Source organism: Toxotes jaculatrix, chromosome 5, assembly GCF_017976425.1.
Source record: "Toxotes jaculatrix isolate fToxJac2 chromosome 5, fToxJac2.pri, whole genome shotgun sequence".
In the NCBI taxonomy this organism is placed as follows: domain Eukaryota; kingdom Metazoa; phylum Chordata; class Actinopteri; family Toxotidae; genus Toxotes; species Toxotes jaculatrix.
Window position 1 is genome coordinate 9049158 of NC_054398.1, and position 26704 is coordinate 9075861.

Consider the following 26704-nt stretch of genomic DNA (forward strand, 5'->3'; position numbering starts at 1 on the left):
AGGCGGGGTGTTATATGTAGATTTTATTTACTGCAAATTTACAAAACCAACAATAGAATCCCATGAAGTAAAATGTGAATAAAATACAAAAATAAATATGGCCAAACGTTTTTCTCTTTAGTAATTAGTTAGTAAACAGTAAATATCCCATGTAATGCGATTAATACAAAACCTGACACATCCTTTTTGTGGTCAGTCTCTGAGTTGGAGGTGTTAAGTAAGGATATGTCCTGGTGTGTCCACGTGTTGCAGGGAAGTTAAGAGCTTCATAAGTCAGTCAAACTGTCTCAGATGAAACTGGCTTTCTGTGTGTCTCACCATGTCCCGCAGTGCCACAAAACCAGTGAGGCCCTGTATCATTCAGGAATAAAGCATTTAGATCAAATCAGCAATTATCACCAAATAATAAAAGCTTGAAAACATGCATAATGTAACCTGAATGTAGGTATATGCATTGCTTAGATTGGAAATAGAACAACTACAACACTCAGTTTTTAAGAGGAGTGTACACATACCTGTGTGAGTATGAATATAGCGAGAACTATGTGAACACCTCTTTCCAGGGGTTGTATGAGAATGGCTTCATTAAACAGCTGAAACAGGATCAGTGGAAACTGAAGCAGGATGCTCAGCAGCCAAAATCCAGCCAACTCCGGGACCTTCCACAAACACAGACATGAAATGAATTAGAATCTCTGCCCTTGCGTTCACCAGAGTTAATGTCCTCTTGGACAAATTATTTTTCTACATCAACTTGCATGATGCCCCACCTTTTCTTGCAGGTTCCCAACATAGCCAAGGTAAAGTCGAATGGCCTCGATCAGAGTCATCAGGATGAGAACAGTCACAAGGATGAACTTGTAGTAGTCTGGCAAGGCCGGATACTGGAAGAAATGTCAATTACAGCAATGCAATGAATTGAATTTAAATTAATGTGATTCATTCAAATGGGCTTTTATGGCATGAAATGTTCTCACTTGTTTTCAGGTCTAATCCTGACAATAGAAATTTTTTTTTTTTTTTGCTTGATTTAAATGTTACTCCCCAAAATTATGACTGCAAAATAATTTGACTGCAAATATAAGTGCAGAAATGTCTGAAGAGTATAGTGAACTTTAACTCTAAGTAACTTTTAGCTTAGCATCCGCCACAATGGTCATGAAGTCTGACAATATGAAGTGTCTGGTGAGGGTGTATTAATTTTAGTTAGGGGTTATAATTATTTCTTTCCCATATACACCGTAATTATAATAACACACACTGTACGATTATTTATTCTGAGAATTAAACATTAGCAGTACTCTCACTTTTCACTCACCTCCTTTTCACTTTGACTGTTTTTGCCTTACCTTGAGCTGCAGCATTACAACTTCACTGATCCACCACCAGGGGAAGAACCACATGTTAAAGTACAGAGACATCTGGAGGTGGAGACTCGACAGAACCCGCTTGTCTGTAAACATGCAAACAAACAAAAAAAAACATTGATTAAATAAACAACCAAATTTCATGAACAGCTACTGTAAAACTATTCTTGAGACAAAAACAAAGCCCCGTGCAACCTCTCGCTAGTTAGCTCCGTTGACATCGGTGCTAATTCGTCCGTAACGTTAGCTGCGTTTTGAGCTGAACTTACCGTGTGGCAAAAACGAGTCATTCTCCTTGGAGAATGGCTGAGTCCGACTCTGGTCAAATAACACATTCCGAGAGAAGTCTTCCAGACGTTTTCTGATCGTCTCCGGCAGGTCCATTGTGTAAAAGGCCGTCTCCTAAACAGAAACATCACCGGAGGAAATAACACACACTCCCACCAGCGCCTCTTCCTCACTGCAAAGATACCGAACGCTGTCGTCGTCTCCTTGGATACCGGAGAAATCTCGCGTTCCGCTCAAATCTCGCATGAAAAGTGTCTTTTTGTCGCCTCTGTTGGTTCCATCGTTTCCTAAATCGTCTCCTCGTTTCGGTCTCTTAAAACCTTCAAATACGACACAACGTTTTACAAACGGGCTCTAAAGTTTGACACACACCCCCAGTACATTTATGAAATGCACCCTGTAAACCGCTCAGTCAGATTTATTTGTCTGGCAACACTGACTTTAGCACAACAAGAGATGTTACTCTCATCTCACGATCAGTTTTGGTTTCAGAGAAAGTGAAAGTTAGAGAGCGCTGTGATGAAGATGGCAGTGAGCAGCGAACCACATGCTTTGTCTTGCTCGATATGCTTGGATGTACTGAAGAGTCCTGTGACCCTTCACTGTGGCCACAGCTACTGCATGGACTGTGTAAATGCCTACTGGGACGAGGAGGATAAAGCTGGTGTTTACAGCTGTCCGCAGTGCAGACACACTTTCAGCCCAAGACCTGTGCTGAACAAGAGCACGGTGCTGGCTGATTTGTTGGGGAAAATGTCAGGGGAAGATCGACCCACCCCTCCAGCTATGGATGAAGTTGCTCCAGGAGAAGTGGAGTGTGATTTCTGCACTGTGAGGAAGCTGAAAGCCGTCAAGTCTTGCCTGGTGTGTTTGGCCTCTTACTGTGCCACTCACTTGCAGCCTCACTACGAGTCTGCTGCTTTCAAAAGGCACAAGCTTGTGGAAGTCTCTGCTTCCATACAAGAGAAAATCTGCTCTAAGCATGACAAGTTGCTTGAGGTCTATTGTCGCAATGATGGCCAATGCATTTGTCTGCTTTGTGTGATGGATGATCACAAAGGTCATGACACTGTCTCAGCTGCAGCTGAGAGGAAAGAGAGACAAGTAAGAACATTTATTTTAGACCACATTGCTTATAATTGTGAAGTAATCCGCTTCTGGTTACACTCTCTTTGCTGTCTAGACTATCTATACTGTGCCCATACTGTGTACAGTGGTTCAACATTATATATTATACTCACGCTGTACATTGTCATTTTGTTTATAGTATTTATTTTCTACTGTAAATCTTGAGTGTTTAAATATTTTTGATTTTTTGTAAATCCTGGGTGAATCTGTCTCTGCTCCTGTGGCGGATGCAATTTCCCCATTGTGGTACTAATACAGGTGTATCTTATCCTATCTTATCTTATAAGTCTTGGGTTATCAGAGTTATAATACTGTGAAATCTGTGTGTGCAGTTCAAATTTCATTTTACAGACAGTTATTTTCTACTAATGATAGATTCAGGAAGATACATTATGCTGCACGGTTTGTTTCTGTATGTCTGTAAAGATACATGACAGATGTCAAGTTTAAAACGGACAGTGAACAAAGGGTTGAACGATATGATTTTATTTTCAGAAACAATTTGGAAAGAAGAAACAAAGATACCAGCAAGGAATACAGGAGAAAGAGAAGCAACTGCGACAGCTGAGACAGAAAATGAAAGCACTAAAGGTGACCTGTCTTCTGCTTTGTCTTAGCTGACAAGTAATGCATGTTTCCTGTATCCATTTTCTTTACTGTAACATTATCACTGTAGTTACGTTGTTCTGTCTTATGTCTTTCTGCTGTCAGTGCTCTGGAGATGCAGCTGTCAATCAGAATGAGAAGGCCTATGCTGAAATTGTCCAAATGGCGGATAAAAGGCGATGTGCTGTGAGGGAGGTGATCAGAGTTCAGGAGGAGGCTGCAATGAGCCGAGCTGAAGCACTCGTGGTTCGGCTGAAGAAGGAGATCTGTGAGCTGAGGAAGGCAGAGGACGATCTGAAGCAGCTGTCCCTCACTGAGGATCACATTAAAGTCCTGCAGGTACAGGGACAGAACAGATAATTTTGTGGTTAGGATTACACTTTATGTTGAGTTTTTCTTTTTTTGTTTTTTTTAAATCTTATATATAATATTTCTAGAGATGCCAGTCCATTTTCGACCGCCCAGAAACTGAGGTGTCCACAGATTTCAACATCCACCTACACACATCTTTTGACTTTGTGACAAGAGCCATTTCTGAATTGAGAGACAAACTGGAAAACCTAGGAAAGGCTGTTGCAGAAATATCTGAGACAAGTAAGAAAAAATGACATCATTCTAATAATTTATGTTTATTTCCTGGAAGTGTATTTGATTATGATTGTGATTGTATAAATAGCCTGTTTTCTGAGGATACAGATTGTTATGTTTTCCCGTTTTTTAGTTCAAGCTGATCCTGATCCAAAGACAAGACAAGAGTTCTTCCTGTGTGAGTTGCTACTTTAGTTTGGGATAAACACATTTGTATGAAGTACATTCCTTCTAATGTACTCAATTCGTCACTCTAAATAATAATTTTTAACATTCTACATTTCAGATTCCTGCCATCTCAGTTTGGATCCAAACACAGCATTTGCAAACCTAATACTTTCTGAGGGGAACAGCATGGTTACCTGGATTAAAAAAGCTCAGCGTCCCCCACACCACTCAGAGAGATTTACCAAATATGATCAAGTGTTGTGCACTGAAGGTTTATCTGGAGTTTGCTATTGGGAGGTTGAATGGGGGGGGCCCAGGGTAGAGGTTGCTGTGTGCTACAAAGGGGCAGAGCTGGAGGAAAGTTGCTTTGCTTACACAGACCAGTCCTGGTGCATTTCCCTTTCAAATTCTGGTTGCACCTTTTGGCATGATGAAATCAAAACCAGAATATCCATCCCCTGCTCCTCTACTGTAGGAGTGTATCTGAACCATAAGGCAGGGATCCTGTCCTTCTACACCGTGTCTGATTCTGGTAAAATGAGGCTCCTTCACAGAGTTCAGACCACATTCTCCAAGCCTCTGTACCCAGGGTTCATGGTCTCCAGAGGTTCCTCTGTTAGGATACTCACACCAAAGTAGATGGTTACTTGAGTGAAGTATCTGTATTAGAGTGTTTTTGTTTTTCTTTGTGCATTTTCTTGTGTATGCGTTAAACTACTCTCCAAAGTAAGTAAGCCTGCTGATTATTTCATTATAATCAGCAGGCTGAGTGTGAGTCCACTCCAGACTGCACCAGCTTGTCCCTCAGAAGCACAGGCTGAATAGTGTTGAATGCGCTGGAGAAATAAAAGAACAGAATCCTCACAGCGCTGCCAGGCTTCTCCAGGTGAGTCAGGGCACGGTGCAGCAGGAAGATCACAGCGTCCTCCGCTCCGATCCCGGGTCGGTAGGCGAACTGCAGTGGATCCATTGCTGAGCTCACCTCAGCTCGGAGGTGGCCCAGGACCAGTCTCTCCAGTGTCTTCATTAGATGTGATGTGAGAGCCACTGGCCTGAAGCTGCTAGGATCCCTAGCATGTGGTGTTTTGGGCACGGGTACCACACAGGAGGTCTTCCATAGCTGTGGTACCATCCTCAGCTTCAGGCTCAGGTTGAAGACTTGCCCCATAATCCCACACAGTTCCTCTGCACAGGATTTCAGGAGCCTGGAGCTGATGCCGTCTGGTCCAGCTGCCATTTGTGCTTTGATCCTCCTCAGCTCTCTCCTCACCTGGGCAGGTGTGAAGGACAGGGGTGGGCTGGGGGGTTACTGAGTCCATGGGCCGGTGGGGAAATAGTGAGGTGTGAGTGAGAGGTGTGAAGGGCTGTAGGAGTGGGGCATTGTCCAGTTGACAAGGTGTGAGGCAGCTGCGTGGGGGGAGTAGTGGGTGGCTGGTCAAACCGGTTGAAGTGTTGCTTCAAGTCGTTCACCCACTGCAGGCCCCCCTCAGCCTGGGAGTGGGGTGTTTTGAAGCCTGAGATGGTCTTTAGGCTCCTCCATACCCCACTGATGTTTTGCTGCTTCAGCTGCTCCTCCATCTTCCTCTTGTACCTGGCCTTGCCCTCCCTGATCTTCCTTCTCAGCTCTTTCTGTGTGACATGTAGTCAATATGATGTTGGATATTGTTAAATATAGTTTGCCAGGAAGGAATTTTTCACTGTTCTAAACTTGTAATACTAATCTGTTTTCTTCTTGATCAGTCAAGCTTCAGTAAATGTTTCTGCCTAAGATATCTGGGTTTCCTGAATCCTCTTCCATCATCTCATAAGATTTCCATCACAGTAATAATATGACCAAAGTTTCATGCCTCTAACTGTCCCAGGATGACACCTGAAGCAGGTCCATTTGCTGAGGAAGTTTGCAGGATGCACTTGAGAGCTCCAACATAGCTAGTGAGTGTGTTTAGATCATTTTGTTCCACATATTGATCCAAATGTCAGGAATGAACTTCCATGCTCCGCTGCTTTAATATTTTTGCCACAAGTAGAATTCAAAACTTCACACAGACCAATCAGTTCAGTTGCATGAGGGCCCACCCACTGAGAAAAACCCGCCAACAAGAAACAACCTTTCCAGAGAAATTGAAAATAAATCCGTCATTCCCAGAGAGAGATGGCTAACAATACAGAACTGTTCGAGTGTCCCATCTGTTTACAGCTACTAGAGGATCCGGTGACAACTGGGTGCGGACACAGTTACTGCAAAAAATGCATCAACACCTTCTGGGATGTAAATAATAACAGAAGAAGACGTTACAGCTGTCCTCAGTGCCGGGAGACTTTCAACCGGAGGCCTGTTCTGAAGAAGAGCGCGCTTCTGGCTAATCTGTTGGAGGAACACAAGAGGAAAACCAGCCAAAGTGCTGCTGCTGATACCGATGTTGCGCCCGGTGATGTGTCGTGTGACATGTGCACAGGGAGAAAACGAAAAGCCTGCAAGTTCTGTCGCGTGTGCTTGGTCTCTTACTGTGAGACTCACCTGCAGCCCCATTTTGACGTGCCTCCACTTAAAAGACACAGTCTCATTCCAGCCTCAGCTGGGATCAAAGAAAGCATCTGTGGCCGTCACGACAAACTTCTGGAGATTTACTGCCACACTGATCAACAGTTCATATGCCTGACGTGCGCGATGGATGAACACAAAGGCCACGACACTGTGGAAGTTGCAGCAGAAAAGTGTGAGATGCAGGTAATTCAGTTCAGCCGCGTGCTGAAGTCATTTCTCACCTGTTCTTTTGTTGTCACTGAGCTTCTGAAAAGCGCCTGGATTTTTGGTTTCAACAGAGAAAAGTGGAGAAGTCTAAACAGGAAATTGCAGACAGAGTGCTGAATACAGAGAGGAAAATGGAGGAACTGAGGGATGCTGCAAACTCTATAAGAGTGAGTATCGTTCAAAAGCATAAGTATACTTTTTTCTTTAGTCAGTAATAGATTTCTTTATATTTTATTTTTTTAATCATTATTATCAAAGTACCGCCCGGTTAGCTCAGTTGGTAGAGCACGAGACTCAATCTCTTGGAGTCGTGGGTTTGATCCCCACTCCGGACGGCACCACCTCCCATGGGCTCACCACCAGTGGGAGGTGCCGTAGGACTTCGGTGCATTGTGGACTGGGCGGGAGTTGCCCCCGCGACCTGGGCCTGGACCCAGATAAGCGGCAGATGATGACATGATATGTTATCAAAGTAGTTTGGGTTCACTTCAGTCCTTGTAGACAAATATATCTTAGAAATAGAGGAAATGGGTGTGGGGTTAACTGTGTTAGGCCAAATGAACACATTATCCCATAACGTTGAACTGCTCCATTAAAATTGATCTTGAATGGATTCTTCCACTTGTATGTGCCCACAGGTTGAGAGCAAACCAGAGCAACTATTCAGATAATTTTTAAAGGCCTGAAGACATAAACATGAAAAAAAAAAAGATTAGAAAGTGTTGAAAAATGAATTTAATATTGTGTATCAAATGTATTTCTATTTCTGATACAACTTATTTATTTTTCATGACCTCCTAGGGTCCAGACCTTGAGGCTAGGAGCCACTGACCCAGAGAAAGATACTATAAAAAAGTTGAATTTCAAATTCAGTTTCTCATCATGTGTTGCTGATGGGAAGGACTGTTGTAAATGTGCTGTAACACAAAATGTCATCAGTCAAAACAGGACATAAGTGTGTGTGTGTTTCCCACAAGGATGCAGCATGGGAGGCGTGTGATAACTTTGAGCGGCACATCAGTTTATTCGTCCGATCTGCGGAGGAGAAGTGCTCTGAGATGAGAGAGAAAGTTGGAGAAGCAGAGAAAGCTGGAGTGGACTGGACCTACAGCCACCTCGGGCAACTGCAGCGTGAAGTGTTTGAACTGAAGAGGAGGGAGGATAAACTCAACCAGCTCTCACTTACAGAGGATCCCATTCATTTTCTTAAGGTGATGGCATGCTTTGTGGCACTTTGTGGTTTTTGAGTCTCTGGAGGTGTACACCATTTTGTATTTGCTTGCCTTGTGCAGGGTTTCCAGGCTCTGGGCGACCTGTCTGCATTCCCACACTCACATGAACGAGTCGACACACTGACAGAGTTTGTCAGTGCACAGAAAGAGAGACTGAAAAATATTTGCCACAAAGAAAAGAACGAATTATTAATTTGTTTGGAGCAAAACAAATTAATAAGGTGTAAGTATTTCTAAAACCTAATTAGTCTGGTCCATTCAGTCTTTTTCCTGTCATTGGATAAAGAGAATAATCTGTTTTCTTTTTTTTCTACAGTGCCAAAAATACCCACAATGCCAGAGGAAATACGATCAAGGAGACAACTTCTTACCAAATGTAAGAGTGAGCATGATGTTTAGTCGCTTTGCATTTACATCAGCATAAACATACATGAAGGCTTCACTAGCTAAAGGAGTTTTTGACCTTTCTTTGCAGACTGCAAGGTGGAGGTGGATCCCCACACAGTAGCAGCATGTCTCTGCTTGTCCAACAATAACAGAGAGATATCGTGGAGTGATTCCGGCCGGTCTCATCCTGATCACCCCCACAGATTCACCTTCTATCACCAGGCTCTGTGCAAAACAGGCCTTAAAGGCAGCCAATACTGGGAGGTGGAGTGGGATGGTGGCATTATTGATGTGGCTGTGTCATACAAAGGGATTAAAAGAAAGGGTTCAGGGAAGGATTGCTGTTTTGGCCACAATACTCTGTCCTGGAAATTAACCTGCTCTCCTTCTGGCTGCACATTTTGGCACAATAATCTTCACAAAGGCCAAATACCTCCAGCTCGCTCCTGCAGAGTAGGTGTACACCTTGATTACAGTGCAGGAAGGCTGGGTTTCTACAACGTTTCTGGCTCTGGTGGGTTGACGCTGCTTCACCAAACCCAGGCCACCTTCAGTGAACCTGTCTATCCTGGGTTTTGTGTTGATTTAGGTGCAACACTGAAAATATGCAACATCTAAGCCAGACCACATATTATCACATTTAAGGCCTGGTTAGTGACATTCAGAATAAACTCCAGAGGGCACAAAACAAATGAATGAGTGTAATCCTGAAACTTAACCCTGTGAGCCCGTACGTATCATATATGATACCCACATTTCTGGGACTCATTGCATCACCATCAAGCATAAACTTTGCATTTAACCCTTTTAGATGAACTCTTATGCTCGTATACTGACTCCTGGTAGACACTCCTCACTTTTCTAAATGTTTTGACATGTGTGATACAAACAAAAAATATACTTAGAATTTTTTTTTTTTAATTTTTTTTTTTTACATTTTGTCAAAGGGACAAATAAAGAGTTCATATTTGAAAAATTAGAATTTTCTGACCATTCTTTCATAGTTCAGGTCTCACAGGGTTAATCTGTAATATTCTGACTGAAAAAACATGTACCAGTGTATGAAATTACTTTGCACTGGTGAAATATTCTCACAGCTATTTTACAAGAGTTAACTGAACGCATTTTACATTGTTTCAAGGCTCTAATGGTTGAAAACATGGATTTATACTCTTCTTTATGCTTTGCGATGAAATAACTTTCATTCAAGCCAAAGATCACATCAGGGTGCATCTTCAAAGTGGCCTGGAACAGAGCTTGGAACATGGCTGTTCTGCACTGCCTTTATATATCATAGTTTAATTTTTTTGTTGTTTGTTGTAAGTTGGAGGATCACAATGGAAATAAGACTGTCAGATATTATTGTGTTTGAATTCTTGGCATTTGTAACTACTGTTTTTGCATATTCTGTATTTTTAATTAAACTCAGAATATTTCACTCTTATACTGCCCAAAAGTAAAATAAGAGTTCAAAATAATGAGGGGACATGTTTGATTACATGCAAAAAGCCTGTGATTACTGTTATTACATAATTATACAAAAGCAAACAAAATATGTACACCCCATGCATTTCATTTATACACGTTAGCCCACAATTCCCCAAGTTACATATTTTGACATCGTAACATGCAGCGCCAGCGCCACTGACAGTTGTGCTCAAAATGAAGACAGTCATAAAATAGATTCAATGGAGGTGTTTGTGTAGGAACGATCCACTGTGTCATAGAAGCGCTGGTAGGCCTTGTAATGCAGCAGCTGCTCAGTCAGAGGGCTGATGGTCAGAGCTTTGCCCTGCACACTCAGGTCTATGTACCTGGACAACATCAGGATAAGAAGGAAATACACTTAGAGCCCTGACACACAACTTTTTAAACCAACAGAGGGGATACGTTTGTCGAAAGTTAGTGTCATTGTCCTTTTAACCTTAGCTATGCCTGCTGAAATCTGCCTCCACCTTCCGCAAAATGTCTGTACTAGCTGTTGAAAAGCACCTAAAAATGAGCTGTAATGGACCTGAACATAAGTAACTCACTGCAAACCATCCAAAACAGCATTCATCGTGTAAAATAAATAACATAAATTGTAGCCTTTGTTCTACAATATAGCCAAGGTAGTTATAAATAATACTGTACCTGTAAGATACACTCCAAAACACAAAGGTATTTATCGCCATGAGTGTGGCCAGGAGGAAGAAGAATCTCTCCAGATTCCCATCATGCAATATGTTTGGGTAGAAGCTACCTGTAATCAGTTGTGGTCATATCAGCATCAGTTACATCTTATGCCAAAAATCACAGTTTTTCAATTAAGTTACAGTGTCACTATAATTTGGTGTTGAAAGAAAACATGCATTACACTACATGTATAGATTTTTTAAATTTTTACCTCCAGAGAGAAAGTACGCCAGCTGAATGATAAAGGCTCCCAGAAAGCAGCCCCCTCCATAGGACAGAGTGAGGAAGTGCAGGGAGATGCCTCTGATGTGGCTCGGAGTCAGCTGGAAAGAAATAAGGGAACCTACCAGGGAGGAAGTGACAGGGGAAATGTGTGATCATCTTTGCTACATATTTGTGCCATGCAGGCAGAATTCATGACCAGGAGAAGTTAGCAACTCCCCTGCGACCCCTCTTCATGTGTCAGTTGGTTTGTGCTAATTTGATAAATTAAACCATGCATCAAGGATATACGTACAACCAATATTTCACGAAACCATAAAAACCTTGAGTCTCTCACTCACATGCAGGGGTGACGAGAGCCTCTGCCAGACCAAGCAGGATGTACTGGGGTGCGAGCTGGAAACATGGCATGGACGACACTTGCAGAACCTTTCCAGACAGAGTCTGCTCCACCAGAGGGTAAGCCTTCCTTTGCAGCTCAGACAAACCTGCCACCAGGACTGACAGAGTGGCACACGCATGGCCCAGAGCTGGAAGGGGAGGATGGACAGGGTGGGATGATGAGAGAGGGGGCTGTAGAGTGGGGGTTGTGATTGCAGGAGAAAAGAGGGAGAATGAGAGAGGTAGAAGAGCAAGAGACACAGCGATGTTAGGTGAAGACGCAAAAATTATGTGTGCATTAGTAGGGGTGTGCATGTGTGGAGAGGCTCACTAATGACTCTTGCAGGGGCCAGAGGAGTTTTTTCCATAGAGAGGTAGCAGGTCGTGACACACTCGAGCAGTGGGGCTAAGAGCAGCAGAGGCAGGATGCTGATCACATTCATAGCTCCAATGGGCAACAGGAGGTCATTCAGGTGAAGGTTGGAGTTCATCGTCTGTATGTAGTAACCTGAGGGAATCTAAGGGAAACATATTCTTTAACATTCACAGATGGAGATGAGTTTGACTTTTTAAAAAAGAATCGTTATGTTCCCAGTGACCTGCCTGTGTAATGCAGGCTCTGTACAGCAGCTGAAGCCCGTAAAGAGGGAAGAGCTTTGCCAGAACTTTGACGTTCTCTACGTGTGTCTCACTGTAACGGCCACCGTTGTTCTCCTTGGCCCGGTCCAGCCAAGATGACACATCTCCACTCAGGTGCCGATAGTGGAGGCAGCACATCTTGAGAGAGTTCAGGAAGACTCCCAGCGTGGTGAGTAAGGACCCGCCTGTGATGGAAATGTGGAGGAACAGTGTGAAGGTGCACACATTTTCATGTGGTATGATCCATATCAAGTGTATGTACACACAAGTACTGGTTGTTTGTCTTGATACCTTTTTTTATTTATTTTGTTTTCTATGTATGTTACCTTTCTTGGGTTTGTAGGTGAGTTTGTTGCGTGTCATGTGTATAGCAATGAGAGCCAGCAGCACAGAGGTGAAGGGGATAAGGAAGCCCAGATTTTTGGCCACAGACTGCTGGATGTAAGCAATACCCAGAAACACAACAGTGGAATTCAGGTTCACCAACCAGTAGAACCTGTAATGACAATAGATATTACAGTAAGTCTTTCATTTCACCAGGTATGTCATGGTTACATGGTAAAAATTAGGAAAAATTAGTAAAAATTACACAATAGTTTTACCACTCTAGCTGCAGGGCCTAGGAATTGTGATGTTGTTTGACTGGCCAGACTGGAATATTAGAATCTCAGTAATATAACAGGATAATCAACCTATTTGATGTTGGTGAACCAAAACCTTAAGTCTAGCACCACCTACCACCACAAGTAGGGGGTCAGAAATGTAGACTTCAGTAGGAAGGTTTCTTAAATGACCATAAAATTGATCATGGTAATAATATCAGTGGATTGTTTGGAATTTGATTGTCGAATGACTGCTTCAGCACTCACCAGTTGAAGAAGGACAGGAGCTGGTGCTGGTTGTAGCCCTGCAGGCTGTAGGCTCCCATTGGGCAGAGGATGGCCCGGATGCCGCCGATGCCCAGCGCAGCAGCCAGGAGGCCAACGTAGAACAAGATCTGCTGCTCCCGAGGGTTCAGCTGGTGCGTCATGTGGTGAGTGTCAATGTAGAAATCTTCGAAGGGAAAGGCCACCACAGGCAGCATGGCTGTGCCTGGAGTGCACAAGGACACCAAAGGTAGAGATTCCTAATATGTCAGATGATTGTGCATCTTCCTTGTTTATTTTACATGAGTAAAAATTGTTTTTTAATCTGGCAGATTTGACCAACCAGGTAAACTTGCATGCATCAATATTATAGTAACAACAATTTGAACTAGTTTTTCCTTGGCCTTGAAAAATCAACAAAAACTGGATCATAGTGGAAAAGTGAGAATTGACATAAACATACCAGTCAGGTCATCACAGCTGACCTTTGTATTGTTAAGCTTGACTGTGATCTTACATTATTACACAAATAAACTGTCCAAAAGACTGAATTTTAATAAAAAAAAAAAAAAAATCATATCAGTCTTACCAAAGAAATGAAGGACAGCACACAAGTAGAGCACTTTGGTCCTCCCTAAACAGGTTTCCGCAAACCACCCAGCCAGAACAGGGGTCAGGGTGCTGGCTCCTATAAAGCACAGGTTGACTGTCGCAGCCAGGTAGTTATCATAGCCCAGCTTCACAGTGCAGAAGAGAATCATGTTACATACAATCCCAAAGAAAGTGAATCTTTCACACAGCTCCACAAGCAGCACACAGATGATAACTTGGAGCTTCTTGCGGGATTTCCTTGGCGGTCCCTGGTCTGTAAGAGGGGTCTGGGAGACTCGTCGCAGTTGGCTTCTACCCACTGGCATTCTCTGAAGGTCTCCTGCCACCATACCACCTGGCCAGCGAGCTGGCTGCTGGGCTGCTTGGTTGTCTGGATGTGGTCAGTCTGAATGGGAAGTCCTGCCTTCCTGCCCAAGGATGGGACCAACAGCGGGAAAAGCTGGAATCCCTCACTTTGGTGCGACAGTGGAGCTGGACTGGAGACACGTAGGATCAGACACACCTACCTGCATTCTGCACGTGCTGGTGGCTGACTATCCTCCCGTGTCATGATCTTACTCAGAACTGTGGACGCTTTACAGGGATCTGACACATTATGCAAAATTACATCCAGGAGGAGTGATGGACAGGAGCTATTTAGAGAGCATCCCAGAAATATTTCTATAATTATGAGTGAGATACAGACATGATGTTGTTGTGTTTCTTTTCATTAATGACTTACACTGAATTGTTGTAATATAGTTGTACACTGTTGGCTCTCAATTTAAAAGATTAAATTTTCAAATATTCTGTTAAATTCACAGTAACTGCTTGTGATGAACATGTTCATGGTTTAAATGACAGAACTCAAAAACACATGATGTTGCTCAAGCAGTAGACTTTATAGCATTAAGAGATATAAAACACAACAAAAAAATAATTTAGTGCTGTAGGTTATTGCAAACACACACAAAATATCACATCTCCATGTGAAAGCAGTCCCTCAGTGTACAAAGCTCATTTTGGCTTGCCTGCTGGTAATTAGACTGATAATGTTAAGGAGTGAGACTGAGTGCATGGGTAGGTTAACTTCAACAGGGTCACCACTGATAGAGAGACAACAACTGACTGTACAATCACAATCAGAGCAGGCTGGTATGAATTGTAACATGATTGTTTTCTGAAGGGCTGACATATCCTTTTCAGATGTGTAGAAAGTGTATATTTGAGTAGAAAGTCAATGAAGACTTTATAAAAGGACATAAAACTTTAATTGAGCTGAAAATGAAGAGATTCAATGGAGCTTTACAGTAAGTGTCTCCAGCTACTAGATTGCATCTTCAATCAGGTGCAAAATCATTCAGAAATATAAGAAGAAGAAATAAATAAAACTATTTAGTTGCATACGACCTGAACCATTAAACATCTCCATGGTTACAGAAACCGCGTCCAGTTGAGCTTGGGGGCGTGGTGTATCATGGGAAACGAAGTTGTTTACAAATCAGTTGCTACAGTGGAGAAAGAGACGAGAACTGCGACGACACTTTTCTTCAAATAGATGCACAAAGGTAGGCTGCTAAATGTTCACAGTTCTTCTCAAAGCCGGCGAGAAACAATGCACATATATACAGTGGAGCTAGCCAGCTTTTAGCATTAATCATTCGTAGCACGTTAGATGCTATTAAAAGCTAAGTTAGCTAACTAATGCTAACGTTAGCTACACTCTGCTAACCGTGAAAACAAGTTGCAAACATGAGTGTTAAGCATAAGCTAGTCAGTTGTTTGTATATTGAGCCTCACTGAAACGTTGCATGGATTTATTTAACTTTATTTAAGAGATAAAAGTCACTTAACTGATAACTCATTTAAAACGTACACATGTGGACACTGTGTGTTTCACAGCGAACATCGGCTAGTAATGTCTGGAGGGAGGATGCCAAACTGTCCTGCCTCTGCGTCCGAGGGCTTCAGTTCTACCCCTGTCAAGGCCGGCCGGGGGCAAGACTTCCACACACCCAGGGGCTTGGACGACTGCAACTTATCCGACGACGAAGACACATTTTCTCTGCTTTCTCCCATTTATCATGACAGTTTTGATAGTGATGAGGAAGATGAAGAACCCAGCCCAGCTGCGCGGACCTCGCCCACACCAAGGGACAACTCCGGACTTAGCTTTTCACCAGTCAGGTACAGCTGATTTTTTAAAGTTACTCTCTGAACTTTTTGAACCACAGGTGGAGTACAATATGTACAATTGTGGGTCTGTTTATGTTATAGATGTGAGCTACCAAAAACACCTTTAGAGCAAAGGTTCAGTGCAGCCATGCAGCCTGCAACTTCACCTAATTTGAGTGCCTGGGAAATGTGGCTAGTGAACAAAGCCAAAGAAGACCGTCTCAAATTGGAAAAGAAAGCAGAAGAGGCAAGCCACGGTTTCTCGTAATTACTACCACTGTACTCTAACAGCAGTAATTGCTTTTCTTCCTTTCCTTTGTTTTAGTAATTACCATTTTAATTTCTGCACACTGTCTAAAACTCTGACTAAAATGTTTAACGCCCTATGCACTAGGACCGCTTATTCAAGGAAAAGAAACAACAACAGGAAAGGGAGCAGGAAAAGAAAAGGATTGTCATGGAGGAGAGGATCCAAGAATGGCTAAAGACGAAAAGAGAACAGGTATAGAACTGCTTCTTTGAACTCAACAACATCACAGTTTCTTATGAAACTGAGCAACTACAGAGTAGTGCTACAGTTATCTATGGTTGTCACATCTTGTATGTGTTTCTTTGTTTTACAATCCCAGGAGAAGCACGAGCAGCTTGTAAAACAGAGCAAAGAGGAGGAGGAAATACAGAGACAGTTGGAAAAACGGAGGGAGATTGAACAGAAAGCTCAGCAAAAATACAAAGATTGGCTGCAGAAGAAGAACCAAGAAAAAACAGAAAAAGAAAAGAAGGAGAAAGTAATGTGGATTTTACGGCAATTCTGTTAAATACGGCTGTTTTTCTTTTTATGAAAAAAATTTGATGTTAATGACTAAGCAGCCAGGATTCAGAGAGATCTTTTTTTTTTTTTGTAACAGTTGGAAGCTGCCCTGAGGGAGGAGCAGGAGAAGGAGCGCCGCAAGAGGGCAGAGGAGAAGTTTAAGGAATGGCTGGTAAAAGCCAATGAAAAAAGCAGAGCGAGTCCCAGATCACCTTGCTACCCAAGAAGTAAGGTCATTTCAGTCATCTGGGAATTATTAACTACATTTAATCATTTCTGGATCAGCGGACAGCCTCAAAGTGATAAAAATCTATGTATGGTTTTTCATAAAATTTGTTGGTCAGGAATAGTAGCAAAATAACTTTTTTTGTGTTGGTTTCAGACTGTTTTAAGTGGAATTGTAGTTGTATCAATTTCATTTGCCTTGTTGATACTTATTATGTATCCCTGTTGCATCGTTTTGATTTCCTCTAGGCCCCTACGACAAATCCTACCCATCACCCAGCTTCTACAATCCGATCCCATGGAAGCCAATTCACGTCCCTCCTCCCGAAACATCAGTGAATAAGACGTCTGACAAGAAACCTCAGAAACAGAGGAAGAACCAGCAAACCCCCAGCACTGCTTTTAGGCTCCAAAACACTGTGAGTGCTGCACATTTGCTGCAGAGGAGATGACACAGCAGACCAATGTCTGTGACTGTGATTCTGCAGCTTAGTTACAGCTCAAATATGATTTCATCACGACTCATCCACACCACCACAGCTCCTGAACAGACGCTCTGCTGAGTCACAGAAGTATTTATGTGCTCTAATATAGCTGTCATAATTAAGACAGACTCCTACATGTATGTCAAAATTTTCATTGTTGTATTTGATTTATACACTGGAGCATTTTGTAATGATGCACTGGCTCCGGTTTAATGTCTGAATGTTCAGGTTTTAGTATGTTTACATGGTTTTTACAAAATATGTTTATAATTTGTTCTGATACTTTAATTAGCTTCCATATTTTAAGATGGTCTGGCATCATTTTTGGATTGGCTACACACGCATCTAAAAGCCTGGATTGTTTTTTTGGTTTTTTGTATCATGTAAACTGAATCAGTTTGTTACTATGATAAATAGAGTATAAACATCTCCTCTTGGCTCTTGGCCTTCTCTTATTTGTTCCATCACTGAGTGGTCAACAGAGCCACATTATTTCCCCGCATTTAATAAGACACAAACCACACACAACCACACAACAGAAAGAAGGTGGCTCGTGGTCACAGCCAAAGATAGACCCAGCTCAGTCAAGTGCCGCTCACACTCACACATTGTTCTGTGTCCAGCTGTGCCTTGTTCTTCTATGGGCTGAGATGACGACAGAAACAAGTGAGGGGGTGGAGAGAGACACACAGAGAGGGAGAGAGATTAAGATTCAGAGCAGTACGCTCGTTGTGTGTTAGCATCTCACTCTGATGTCAATAAATGAAGCCTGAGGTAAAATGATTTCAATTGCACTTTTATTCTAAAATAACCATCTTTAAACCCTTCCATTGTATTTTAGTCTTTTGTGTGTTGGGCTCTCTTAGTCTATGGTTAACCCCTGTCTGTTGAGTGTTGTGGAATGTGTCAGTTGACAGTAGTCAGGGAGGGGGCTAATAATGAGGACACTGATTATGTAGAGCGTTTTTACACACGGAAAGAAACATTCTGGGGTCCAAAGGACAGCTGCTGAGACAAAAACGTCAAGTGTTTACATTCTGTCAGGAGTAGTTAAACTGTAGGAGTGGTTTAAGATGTTTGCTTAGGGGTATTTGCTCACTGAGCCTTTTAAGCAAAACTGTCTTCATAAAGAGTTAAGGTTCTGTAAAGTTAGCCTGCAGCAATTTGGCTCTCAGTGTATTTACAATGTGAGAGAATATAGTCAGTCTTAGTCAGCAACCAGTTAATCGTAACACAAAGTAGAGCTTAATCTTGTCCACGTCTAACGCAAAGTGCTTTCAAAAAATGATGTTTCAAGTCATTGAGTTTTATGTCTGTCTCTTCCAGGTACTGTTTCCCATTACAAAGCCTCATTAGAAAATCCATATCCCAAGATGCAGTGGTGCAAGTGGGCTGGCAGTTGGAGATCACACCTACCAAGACAGGTAGGAGGCGTGTCTTAAATTATCCCACAATGAACCTGAGGGGGGGGGGGGGGCTTAGAGGGCAGAGAGAGAGAGACAGTCTAAAGGGCAGAGACACAGACTACACTTGTTCTTAAGTCTTCAAGAATGTGACCGATAGTGTAACTTAAGCATGGAAACAAGTACAGGATGAAGAAACAAAGCTTTTGGATGCTGACTTTTGTTTGCTGTAAAGAAAAAAAGGAATTTAATTTAAATTCTCTACCAAGGAATAAATTAAGTTGATTTTTGGAGTTGTTTTCTGTTGCTCATTGAGTGGAACTGGATTTTTGCAGTAAGATTATTCATAATATTGGGTGTTTTTTTTATTTCTGACTGGGACAGCTTCACCTGTGGTTCACACATATTCAACTAAAACCACACGGACTGTTACACTACAGCTGGTACAAACCTGATTTGTCCCTTTTTTCGAACAAGGATGTGACTGGTGTTTCTGTAAATAGTCCCAGTTATTATTGACACAACTTGGAAGGAACCAGTTCTCTTGCACAAAGGCACAGAGGTCTCAGATTCAGTGTTTTTGTGTGTGTGTGTGTATTCCTCCCTTCACCATGCAGTCTGTAGGGCCGGAGATTGAGGACTCTTTTGACTTTCTTTTCAAAATCATCTTGGTCGGGGACTCGAATGTGGGGAAAACCTGCGTGGTCCAGAGCTTCAAGTCAGGCATATTCATTGAGAAGCAGCAAAACACCATCGGGGTCGACTTCACTGTTCGTACCCTGGACATTGATGGCAAGAAAGTGAAGGTAGGTGATTTGCATGAGGTGTAATGTACAATAATTTCGGCACACATCGGATATCATTAAAATGTGTATTTTTTATATATTAACAAAAACATGGAAATGTTGTCTTAAAGTAAACAACCTCTGCTTGTTTCAGTTAATCAGTGTGTTTTCCCTTTAGAGGAAAGAGGAGTGGCTGACTGCTTCTTTCAAGCGATAACATCTGTTTGTTAGCTTTCTGGGTGTGTTAATTTGTTAACTGCATGGATGTCTTGTCATGCTAATTAGTTTGGGGTTCTGTAAACATAAGCATTGTTTAAAAAGGACTGAATAACTTAAGAAGTATACTTTGGAAACACTCTACCTACATATATTTAAAAAAAAATATTTAAGTCATTTTTGTATTGATTTGTATTTTGTGTGTTTTCACAGATGCAGGTGTGGGACACAGCAGGACAGGAGCGTTTCCGCACCATAACTCAGAGCTACTACCGCAGTGCCCACGGGGCCATGGTGGCCTATGACATCACACGGCGCACCACGTTTGAATCTGTTCCCCACTGGATCAGGGAGGTGGAGCAATACGGGGCTGCGAGCGTGGTACTGATACTCATTGGTAAGAGGAAATAAAACAGGAAATAAAATAGGTATGAACATATTTATACTGTAGACTGTAGTGAAAAGAGGAAGTAAAGGAAACAGAGCTCCAGTTGTTCCCAAGCTTTTTTAAGTCTTATGTACAGTGGTTACAGAAAGTATTCAGACCCCTTTACATTTTTCACTCTTTGTTATATTGCAGCCATTTGCTAAAATCATTTAAGTTCATTTTTTTCCTCATTAATGTACATACAGCACCCCATATTGACAGAGAAACACGAAATTGTGGAAATTTTTGCAGATTTATTAAAAAAGAAAAACTGAAATATCACACGGCCATAAGTATTCAGACCCTTTGCTGTGACCCTCATATATTTAACTCAGGTGCTGTCCATTTCTTCTGATCATCTTTGAGATGGTTCTACGCCTTCATTGGAGTTCAGCTGTGTTTGATTATACTGATTGGACTTGATTAGGAAGGCCACACACCTGTCTGTATAAGACCTTACAGCTCACAGTGCATGTCAGAGCAGATGAGAATCATGAGGTCAAAGGAACTGCCTGAAGAGCTCAGATACAGAATTATGGCAAGGCACAGATCTGGCCAAGGATACAAAAAAAAATTCTGCTGCACTTAAGGTTCCTAAGAGCCTACAAAAATTTTTAACAATTTCGTGTTTCTCTGTCAATATGGGGTGCTGTGTGTACATTAATGAGGAAAAAAATGAACTTAAATGATTTTAGCAAAGGGCTGCAATATAACGAAGAGTGAAAAATTTAAGGGGGTCGGAATACTTTACATACCCACTGTATCCCCTCAACCCTGTCAGGTGTGACAGGGACCTTCCATCATTTTCTATACATGCTTTTTAAAAAAATTAATGTCTTCACACAGTGATCTGGGAGTGGACAGTTCTTGGGTTGGATGTCTTTCACATTTGCATTTGTATTAATTAGCTCTCATCCATCTCATCCACTTATCCTTTACTTTTTATTATCTATTTCAGCTTAACTGCTCACCTACTTACCAGTTTTCACATAATTCAGCTCAGCACCAGCAGGTGATGGTGGTGAAGTGTCACAGCTGACTCTGGGGTGTCCTGTGCAGTCAACCTGCACCTACCTTAGCTGGTAGTTTATTGCTTATTGCTACAATAAATAAACAAAAGATCAGCCTCACACCAGCTTGTAATCCTGTTTATACCTTTCATTTTCCTCCTGAACACGTGTTTTTAGAACTAGAACAATTAGTTTAGTTAGTTTGGTAAACATTTTGACAATTGATTATATGTCTTTTATAACCAATAATTCCAATCATGCTCAGGTTCCAGCTTCTCCAATTTGCTGCCTTTCTCTGATATATAGGTTTTTATAAACTGAACATCATATATAACAAATAACAAAACATTTTCACAATCTCTGATGTCAAATAGACCAGAAAATAGTTGTTCTATTAATCAATAAATATGTTAATCAACATATTTACTCCTTACGGCATTTGTATCTGTGGCTAAAAATCATTACAATCACTACAAAACTTAATTACCTGCAGCACCATGATACAGTGGAGCTACAGCTCTACATTCAGTATGGCAGAGCAACAGCATGGCTACATTCAGAAGAGCGGAACACTTTTTTATATAGAGCTGAAATCATTAAATTGATACAGAAAATTCTTCATAAACTATTTTGATCATCAATAAATTGTTTTATTTTCCAAGAAGAAGATAAATAGGTGGGTTTTTAAATATATATATATATTTTATAAACAAAATAATTAATCAAGAAAATAATGTGCAGATTGATAATGAAGCTAAACATTCAGCTCTGATGTCTTGATAGCTATAAATATCTGAATTCACTTTTTGGTTTCAACATTTCCTGTTCTGTTCACCACTGCAGGTAACAAGTCGGACCTTCAGGCGCAGAGACAGGTGCTGTTCGAGGATGCGTGCACTCTGGCAGAAAACAATGGCGTTCTCGCTGCTCTAGAAACCTCAGCCAAGGAGGCCCAGAACGTGGAGGCGGCCTTCATCCTCATGGCCCGGGAGCTGCTGGCACGCAACGGCATGACCATCACAGATGAGTCCTCTCAGGATCCACCCCAGTTCATGTTGAGTAACAGCTCCCACCCAGTTCATGGTACTGTGCCGTTGGATAAGAAGTGTGGGTGCTGAGCGAATTGAAGCAGGGATGTGTCGATTAAGACTTGCTTGAAAAATAGTCGTGGCAGCCTGAATATTCAACATACATGTGTGCTTGAAAAGTTTCTCCACAAGGAGGACGGAGGTTAATCTTTTTTTTTAGAGAAACTCCATATGTTGCATTGTGTGTGTGTGAATGTAGGTTTTGTATGTGTTTTGATGTTTAATATTTATAGTTAGTGGAATCAGTTTAACGCAGGTTTTAAATGACAGTTGCTTAACAAACGTATTTTGTAGTATTCTCCTGAGAATAACTGCTGCTGAATGTGAGAATGACTCCAAACCACACCTCTGCTAGAGGACTCTGTACACACTTAACAGAATGTTTTCACTTGGCATGCAACTTCTTGTGTCTTTCATCCTTTTTAATTATTCTTTCATACAGTATGACTTTTACTCTACATTACCAGAAATCCACAGTTTCCACCTAGCAAATCATACCCTGTTTATCTGTCAATTACAAATGTAACAAACCAGCACCAGAAGAAGTCTTCTAATATAGACATTCGCATTAATCATTCATAAAATTTTCAAAATAAGACAAAAATAAGATTACATTATTAAAGAAAAAAAATTACCATTCTCCCGATTAAGGCTAAGATCATAAGTCATGAGGTACTAAACTGAAACTGAAACCTGCCATCTTAATCTCATCAGTATTAGTGGTTACATATTCACCCTAGCTTAAAAATAAATCAAGCTGAAATATGATAACAGTAAAAACAAACAGCAGAAGCAGTCTAGTTAAGACCAGCTGGGGGGAGTATATTTTGGAAAGGCAAAGGCAAGATGACCCAGTTAGGTCTGACTGTTGTCAGACTGTTGTGCAAAGAATAAAAACCATCTTTATCTGGACAATATGTGCTATTGTCAACAGATCTATCTTTACAGAGCTCTTTTTAGATCAATCTGAACAATATGCCACTTAAGGTGCAACTATGTTTGAACTTTATTTCAGCTCTCATCCACAAACTTACACATACTTTATAAAAGTCTGAATGCAGTAAAAATGTAACTCAACACTGAAAACAATGTGTGCATTTTTAAAAGACAGCTGAAACCGACTGTTTTGTACAAAGGCAAGAAAGGACAGACGTCAAACTTGATGAACTTGAGTCCTTGACTATATATACGCAGTTAGGTGGGGCTATTCCTGTATGTGTTGTTGGTGAAAAATATTTTTTAAAATGCAGCAGCAGTCTGTGGCATACTACCATGCATGAACGACTTAAAATGTCTGTAACTTTCCTATATTTGGTGTTAAACCTGCATATTGTTGCCTTTTGCAGCTGATCCTATGGCACTTTATGAACACCTATAAGAACGAGCCACAGTAACAGCTACATTTCCCCTGTGATAATCAGGAGCTTAGATTAAAAAAACAAAAAACAAACAAAAATGCCCTCACAAAGCTTCTGCTACTACCGGTTACGTGTTATGTGTTAGAGCTGTTTACTGGAAGCTTGTGAGATGGAGCCACAGTTTGAGAGGCTCATCCTAATCCAGAGGCCAGCCCTCCTGCTGGAACACCAGCTCCACTGCCTCCTTCACATCCTGCACCACGAAGGAAGGCTGTGTGAGGCTGGGGTCAAAGCGGAAGTCCCGGTGGCCATGGAAGATGCGCTGCTCGGTGACGGTTTGTGTTGTGTCTGAGGGCAACTCTTGCTGGTCTCTGCTGTACACCCCTGTGCACACTAGGATGGAGCTGCACCCTTCTGGGAGGTCCTCCTCTGCCCCGTAAACACCCAATGCGCCGCCTAGCTCTGCTGATGTCATTTTATGGGCATCATCAACCGTTTCCGCCAGGGGATTTACACCTCCTCCACCACTCTTAGCCTGCCTCTGGGCCTTGGTAGACCCACGGGACTGGAGGTAGCGGTTGTAGAGGTTGGCGCCGTATATGTCAGCCATGGGATTATCACTATAAATCGAGACAAGAGTAACACCATATAATAACACCATTTACTTGGTGTTTGAAAAAAAAAAAAAAGGGAAACATGAATCTTTGGGTCCAAGGTCAAGAGATAACAGAGAGTCTCACCCTATTGCATACAGCCTCTTCACAGGTGTGGGCCAGCCAAGTCTCTCAGCCTGCTGTCTGATCAGCAGCTCAGCGTAGTTATAAGTCACCACGCTGGGTTTACCAATCAGAGCCTCATACTTCAGCTCATAACCTGTGACCTTCTTGTACAGGCTCTCTAAGCACACCAGGAACATACCATGACCAAACCTATGAGACAGGGACATTTAGGATAATGACACTGTATTCATTTGAATCTTTGAATAATGTTGCAGGGGTTGATCTACATTCTAACGTGTGTATTTTTGAAATACGTGTAGGCTACTGTACCTGGGATTCTTCGCCTCCGCCATCCACAGCAGGTCCATGTTACAGGCCAGGACTGGGATGTGAGGGTACTGCATTGAACTCCAGGCATTGTCTGGGCTCCCGTTTGTTAGGAGCACGTCAACGATAAGCTGGAGGTTGGTCTCCCATCTGATTGGCTCCCCAAATAAGATCACAGCTGTAAGATCAGGTGAAGAAGGAAATATATTAAAGACAACCATAAATGTGCTCATTATAAATTGCTAGTGAATTGTTAAGCACTACACTTATGGGTCAATTGCGGACCGTCTGTAGGAACATACCGTCTATTGGCCGTAAGCCCTTGGTGGGTGGAATCTGTAAGACACATATACACAGTTGGTAAGATCATCAAATCACCCATGACTGAACATAAATGGGCTTCAGTGGTAATACTTACACTGCCTTTGGGCCTTCTGTTGTGATCCACTACATCTAGAAGAGGATATGCCTCTCTGAGCATATCTATGGTAACAACATCTTGAAAGCCCAGGCTGAAGTTTGGTTGGTTAAAGTCAAACGCAAACACAGGGGAGATGGAGCTATGAGGCTCAAAACATGTGTAAGGTTGACAATTCTGTCTAACAAAAACTCAGGGATACCACCTACTGGCCATGTTGTAACACTGGTATAGATTATTTTAAAATACTTGTCTACAGTGTACCACCTATGTGTCTCAGGTTAGGAACAGGGTGATGTGATCACACCAAACCAGAAGTGATCAACAATGAATCACAATAAATGACACTCAAACATTCTGACATAATGGACTAACGACAATTCCCAAATGAGAAAGAGAAAATTCATTCCTCCTGAATGAAAAGTAAAATTAAATCAGTGAAAAATCCTCCACTGAGACAGTCAGGAGGCAAAGGGAACAAAGGGTACAAAGATTACGTACTGATAACAAAGTAGGACACGAACAAAAATGCACTGAATAAACAGAACATGCACTATTTTAAAGTCAACATGCAGAGGGAGTGCAGGAACCAGAGTCCCTGATTTAAGACAGGATACTTGTGAGCGACCTCCTCCACAGGACCCTGTCCCAGTGCCAGCACACACATTTTGTGGAACTGGGTGAACATTCGCAAAGGACTGTGGGACAGCATCACCTGGTCTGGAGACACCTAAGATGAAGGGAGTACAGAGAAAAAGACTGATATCAGACAGAGAAAATGAGACAAAGCAAGCTGAGAACGCTTACAATGATCTAAAGGGTGTTCAGTTTACCTCCACCTCAAGCAGATGTGACAGATGTTCAGCTTTTGTCTGCCTCATGGAGTTCCCAGCGTTGGTGACAAACACCACAGGCACCTTGTATTTCCCATTCCGGTCCACCAGATTCCTGAAGCACTGTATGGCCGCAGGGATTGGCGTCCTGCCTCGCACCAGCACCCCATCGATGTCAAAGAGGAGCCCGAAGGAGCTGGGGCCCTGAGGATGGAGCTGTGCCAAAGAGTGATGACATGTGCAATATGAAAACATAAGGTTGTTTATTAACTTGGTCTGATACGACAGGATGATCACTGGCGCCTGACCAATTTAATAGTATTATATTGCTGTTAGTTTATATGTTATCCAATATGCACTGATATGATTTTTTTTTTTAAAGTACATAACACAATATGGAAAAGGATGCTTAGGCTCATTTAGAAATGGTGAAAAAGTAAAAATGCATTAACATCAAACAAAGAAAAAAGATGCTCTGTACCAACTTTAGCTACTATTTAATTTCCATTTGTAGTCCGTGGGCAGGTACAGAAATAATACACAGACCAAAACCTCTAAGAATGGACAACAACCAGCCTATATACAGTTTATACATACGTACGTACATAAAATCGAAGTTTGAATGAAGCATTCACTTACATGGCTGTAATTTCTCGAGGTCGATGGCGAGGTGTTTACTTGTTTTGCAGCTCCCTCACAGGCTGACTTCAGCAGCTGCCAGCCACTTTTCAAAGACCTTATCCTCTGCATTTCTCCAGGCACCAATGTGTAAACGCCGGCGGGTAAACGAGACACAATAACAGACACGGCCGAGCTAAAGGTGACTGCCTACTTAGCCGATGTGACGACTGAGGAAAGGGGTCATGATATCTCAAACAGTGAGGGTCAATCCTCCGCTCTGCGCTGTCTCTTCATGCTGTCAGGGTAGAAGCGATCATTCAACGCACACAACAGCGCCGCAACCGATGGAGGCGCATGCGCAAAGGAGCGAGGCCGTAAAACTTCCTGGTACGATGTTACGTCACATTCCTGCT

The 26704-nt window shown here is 42.0% G+C and overlaps 7 protein-coding genes across 9 annotated transcripts; 4 read left to right on the forward strand and 3 right to left on the reverse strand.

The window, feature by feature from the left end:
• Window positions 1-10: 10 nt before the first annotated feature.
• Window positions 11-2115, reverse strand: tmem17 (transmembrane protein 17). Its single transcript, XM_041037852.1, has 5 exons — window positions 1637-2115; window positions 1350-1453; window positions 771-884; window positions 516-659; window positions 11-351 (listed from the first exon to the last, which is right to left on the reverse strand). The coding sequence occupies exons 1-5, from the start codon at window positions 1749-1751 to the stop codon at window positions 274-276; spliced, it is 555 nt and encodes a 184-aa protein (XP_040893786.1). The 5' UTR covers window positions 1752-2115; the 3' UTR covers window positions 11-273.
• A 15-nt stretch (window positions 2116-2130) lies between these two features.
• On the forward strand, window positions 2131-5263 carry LOC121181731 (E3 ubiquitin/ISG15 ligase TRIM25-like). Its single transcript, XM_041037847.1, has 6 exons — window positions 2131-2759; window positions 3279-3374; window positions 3495-3728; window positions 3827-3983; window positions 4111-4155; window positions 4264-5263. Exons 1-6 carry the CDS (start codon window positions 2175-2177, stop codon window positions 4782-4784), a joined length of 1638 nt encoding a protein of 545 aa, XP_040893781.1. The 5' UTR covers window positions 2131-2174; the 3' UTR covers window positions 4785-5263.
• Window positions 5264-6169: 906 nt separating this feature from the next.
• Window positions 6170-9994, forward strand: LOC121181730 (E3 ubiquitin/ISG15 ligase TRIM25-like). Of its 3 annotated transcripts, none has more exons than XR_005894070.1 (7): window positions 6171-6873; window positions 6969-7064; window positions 7875-8108; window positions 8190-8352; window positions 8446-8511; window positions 8605-9230; window positions 9537-9994. XR_005894070.1 is itself a non-coding variant. In XM_041037846.1 (6 exons), the coding sequence occupies exons 1-6, from the start codon at window positions 6298-6300 to the stop codon at window positions 9132-9134; spliced, it is 1665 nt and encodes a 554-aa protein (XP_040893780.1). In that variant the 5' UTR covers window positions 6170-6297; the 3' UTR covers window positions 9135-9320. The 3 variants fall into 3 exon arrangements, 1 of the variants encoding a protein (XP_040893780.1); XR_005894071.1 differs by having other exon boundaries at window positions 6175-6873; window positions 8446-8505; XM_041037846.1 differs by lacking the exon at window positions 9537-9994 and having other exon boundaries at window positions 6170-6873; window positions 8605-9320.
• A 174-nt stretch (window positions 9995-10168) lies between these two features.
• On the reverse strand, window positions 10169-13961 carry slc15a5 (solute carrier family 15 member 5). The gene is made up of 10 exons (XM_041038173.1): window positions 13946-13961; window positions 13389-13781; window positions 12803-13025; window positions 12260-12429; window positions 11898-12118; window positions 11626-11812; window positions 11255-11443; window positions 10903-11034; window positions 10650-10758; window positions 10169-10330 (listed from the first exon to the last, which is right to left on the reverse strand). Exons 1-10 carry the CDS (start codon window positions 13959-13961, stop codon window positions 10189-10191), a joined length of 1782 nt encoding a protein of 593 aa, XP_040894107.1. The 3' UTR covers window positions 10169-10188.
• A 917-nt stretch (window positions 13962-14878) lies between these two features.
• ccdc34 (coiled-coil domain containing 34) lies at window positions 14879-17516 on the forward strand. The gene is made up of 7 exons (XM_041037850.1): window positions 14879-14958; window positions 15293-15577; window positions 15668-15812; window positions 15960-16067; window positions 16195-16353; window positions 16474-16603; window positions 16851-17516. The coding sequence occupies exons 2-7, from the start codon at window positions 15309-15311 to the stop codon at window positions 17051-17053; spliced, it is 1014 nt and encodes a 337-aa protein (XP_040893784.1). The 5' UTR covers window positions 14879-14958; window positions 15293-15308; the 3' UTR covers window positions 17054-17516.
• On the forward strand, window positions 16884-22295 carry LOC121181734 (ras-related protein Rab-19). The gene is made up of 5 exons (XM_041037851.1): window positions 16884-17020; window positions 18413-18510; window positions 19107-19295; window positions 19704-19887; window positions 21771-22295. Exons 2-5 carry the CDS (start codon window positions 18460-18462, stop codon window positions 22043-22045), a joined length of 699 nt encoding a protein of 232 aa, XP_040893785.1. The 5' UTR covers window positions 16884-17020; window positions 18413-18459; the 3' UTR covers window positions 22046-22295.
• A 124-nt stretch (window positions 22296-22419) lies between these two features.
• On the reverse strand, window positions 22420-26627 carry hdhd5 (haloacid dehalogenase like hydrolase domain containing 5). Its single transcript, XM_041037849.1, has 8 exons — window positions 26310-26627; window positions 25671-25886; window positions 25455-25567; window positions 24838-24931; window positions 24722-24755; window positions 24423-24597; window positions 24114-24302; window positions 22420-23993 (listed from the first exon to the last, which is right to left on the reverse strand). The coding sequence occupies exons 1-8, from the start codon at window positions 26418-26420 to the stop codon at window positions 23570-23572; spliced, it is 1356 nt and encodes a 451-aa protein (XP_040893783.1). The 5' UTR covers window positions 26421-26627; the 3' UTR covers window positions 22420-23569.
• Between the last annotated feature and the right edge of the window lie 77 nt (window positions 26628-26704).

What these genes read in the sequence shown, in the direction of transcription:
- tmem17 (XM_041037852.1), bottom strand. Translation starts at nt 1,751, where the DNA reads ATGGACCTGCCGGAGACGATCAGAAAACGTCTGGAAGACTTCTCTCGG. An exon ending in TGACTCGTTTTTGCCACACG is followed by an intron (nt 1,454 to 1,636) that starts GTAAGTTCAGCT and finishes GCATGTTTACAG; the next exon opens with ACAAGCGGGTTCTGTCGAGT. An exon ending in CTATATTCATACTCACACAG is followed by an intron (nt 352 to 515) that starts GTATGTGTACAC and finishes TGAATGATACAG; the next exon opens with GGCCTCACTGGTTTTGTGGC.
- LOC121181731 (XM_041037847.1), top strand. Translation starts at nt 2,175, where the DNA reads ATGAAGATGGCAGTGAGCAGCGAACCACATGCTTTGTCTTGCTCGATA. An exon ending in CTGAGAGGAAAGAGAGACAA is followed by an intron (nt 2,760 to 3,278) that starts GTAAGAACATTT and finishes TTTTATTTTCAG; the next exon opens with AAACAATTTGGAAAGAAGAA. An exon ending in TGCAGAAATATCTGAGACAA is followed by an intron (nt 3,984 to 4,110) that starts GTAAGAAAAAAT and finishes CCCGTTTTTTAG; the next exon opens with TTCAAGCTGATCCTGATCCA.
- LOC121181730 (XM_041037846.1), top strand. Translation starts at nt 6,298, where the DNA reads ATGGCTAACAATACAGAACTGTTCGAGTGTCCCATCTGTTTACAGCTA. An exon ending in ATGCTGCAAACTCTATAAGA is followed by an intron (nt 7,065 to 7,874) that starts GTGAGTATCGTT and finishes GTTTCCCACAAG; the next exon opens with GATGCAGCATGGGAGGCGTG. An exon ending in GCAAAACAAATTAATAAGGT is followed by an intron (nt 8,353 to 8,445) that starts GTAAGTATTTCT and finishes TTTTTTCTACAG; the next exon opens with TGCCAAAAATACCCACAATG.
- slc15a5 (XM_041038173.1), bottom strand. An exon ending in GGCTCTCGTCACCCCTGCAT is followed by an intron (nt 11,035 to 11,254) that starts GTGAGTGAGAGA and finishes CCTCCCTGGTAG; the next exon opens with GTTCCCTTATTTCTTTCCAG. An exon ending in GGCGTACTTTCTCTCTGGAG is followed by an intron (nt 10,759 to 10,902) that starts GTAAAAATTTAA and finishes AACTGATTACAG; the next exon opens with GTAGCTTCTACCCAAACATA.
- ccdc34 (XM_041037850.1), top strand. Translation starts at nt 15,309, where the DNA reads ATGTCTGGAGGGAGGATGCCAAACTGTCCTGCCTCTGCGTCCGAGGGC. An exon ending in CTTAGCTTTTCACCAGTCAG is followed by an intron (nt 15,578 to 15,667) that starts GTACAGCTGATT and finishes TTTATGTTATAG; the next exon opens with ATGTGAGCTACCAAAAACAC. An exon ending in TGGAAAAGAAAGCAGAAGAG is followed by an intron (nt 15,813 to 15,959) that starts GCAAGCCACGGT and finishes CCTATGCACTAG; the next exon opens with GACCGCTTATTCAAGGAAAA.
- LOC121181734 (XM_041037851.1), top strand. Translation starts at nt 18,460, where the DNA reads ATGCAGTGGTGCAAGTGGGCTGGCAGTTGGAGATCACACCTACCAAGA. An exon ending in GATCACACCTACCAAGACAG is followed by an intron (nt 18,511 to 19,106) that starts GTAGGAGGCGTG and finishes TTCACCATGCAG; the next exon opens with TCTGTAGGGCCGGAGATTGA. An exon ending in CGTGGTACTGATACTCATTG is followed by an intron (nt 19,888 to 21,770) that starts GTAAGAGGAAAT and finishes TCACCACTGCAG; the next exon opens with GTAACAAGTCGGACCTTCAG.
- hdhd5 (XM_041037849.1), bottom strand. Translation starts at nt 26,420, where the DNA reads ATGCAGAGGATAAGGTCTTTGAAAAGTGGCTGGCAGCTGCTGAAGTCA. An exon ending in GTGGAGGAGGTCGCTCACAA is followed by an intron (nt 24,932 to 25,454) that starts GTATCCTGTCTT and finishes ACCAAACTTCAG; the next exon opens with CCTGGGCTTTCAAGATGTTG. An exon ending in AAGAGGCTGTATGCAATAGG is followed by an intron (nt 23,994 to 24,113) that starts GTGAGACTCTCT and finishes CTCGATTTATAG; the next exon opens with TGATAATCCCATGGCTGACA.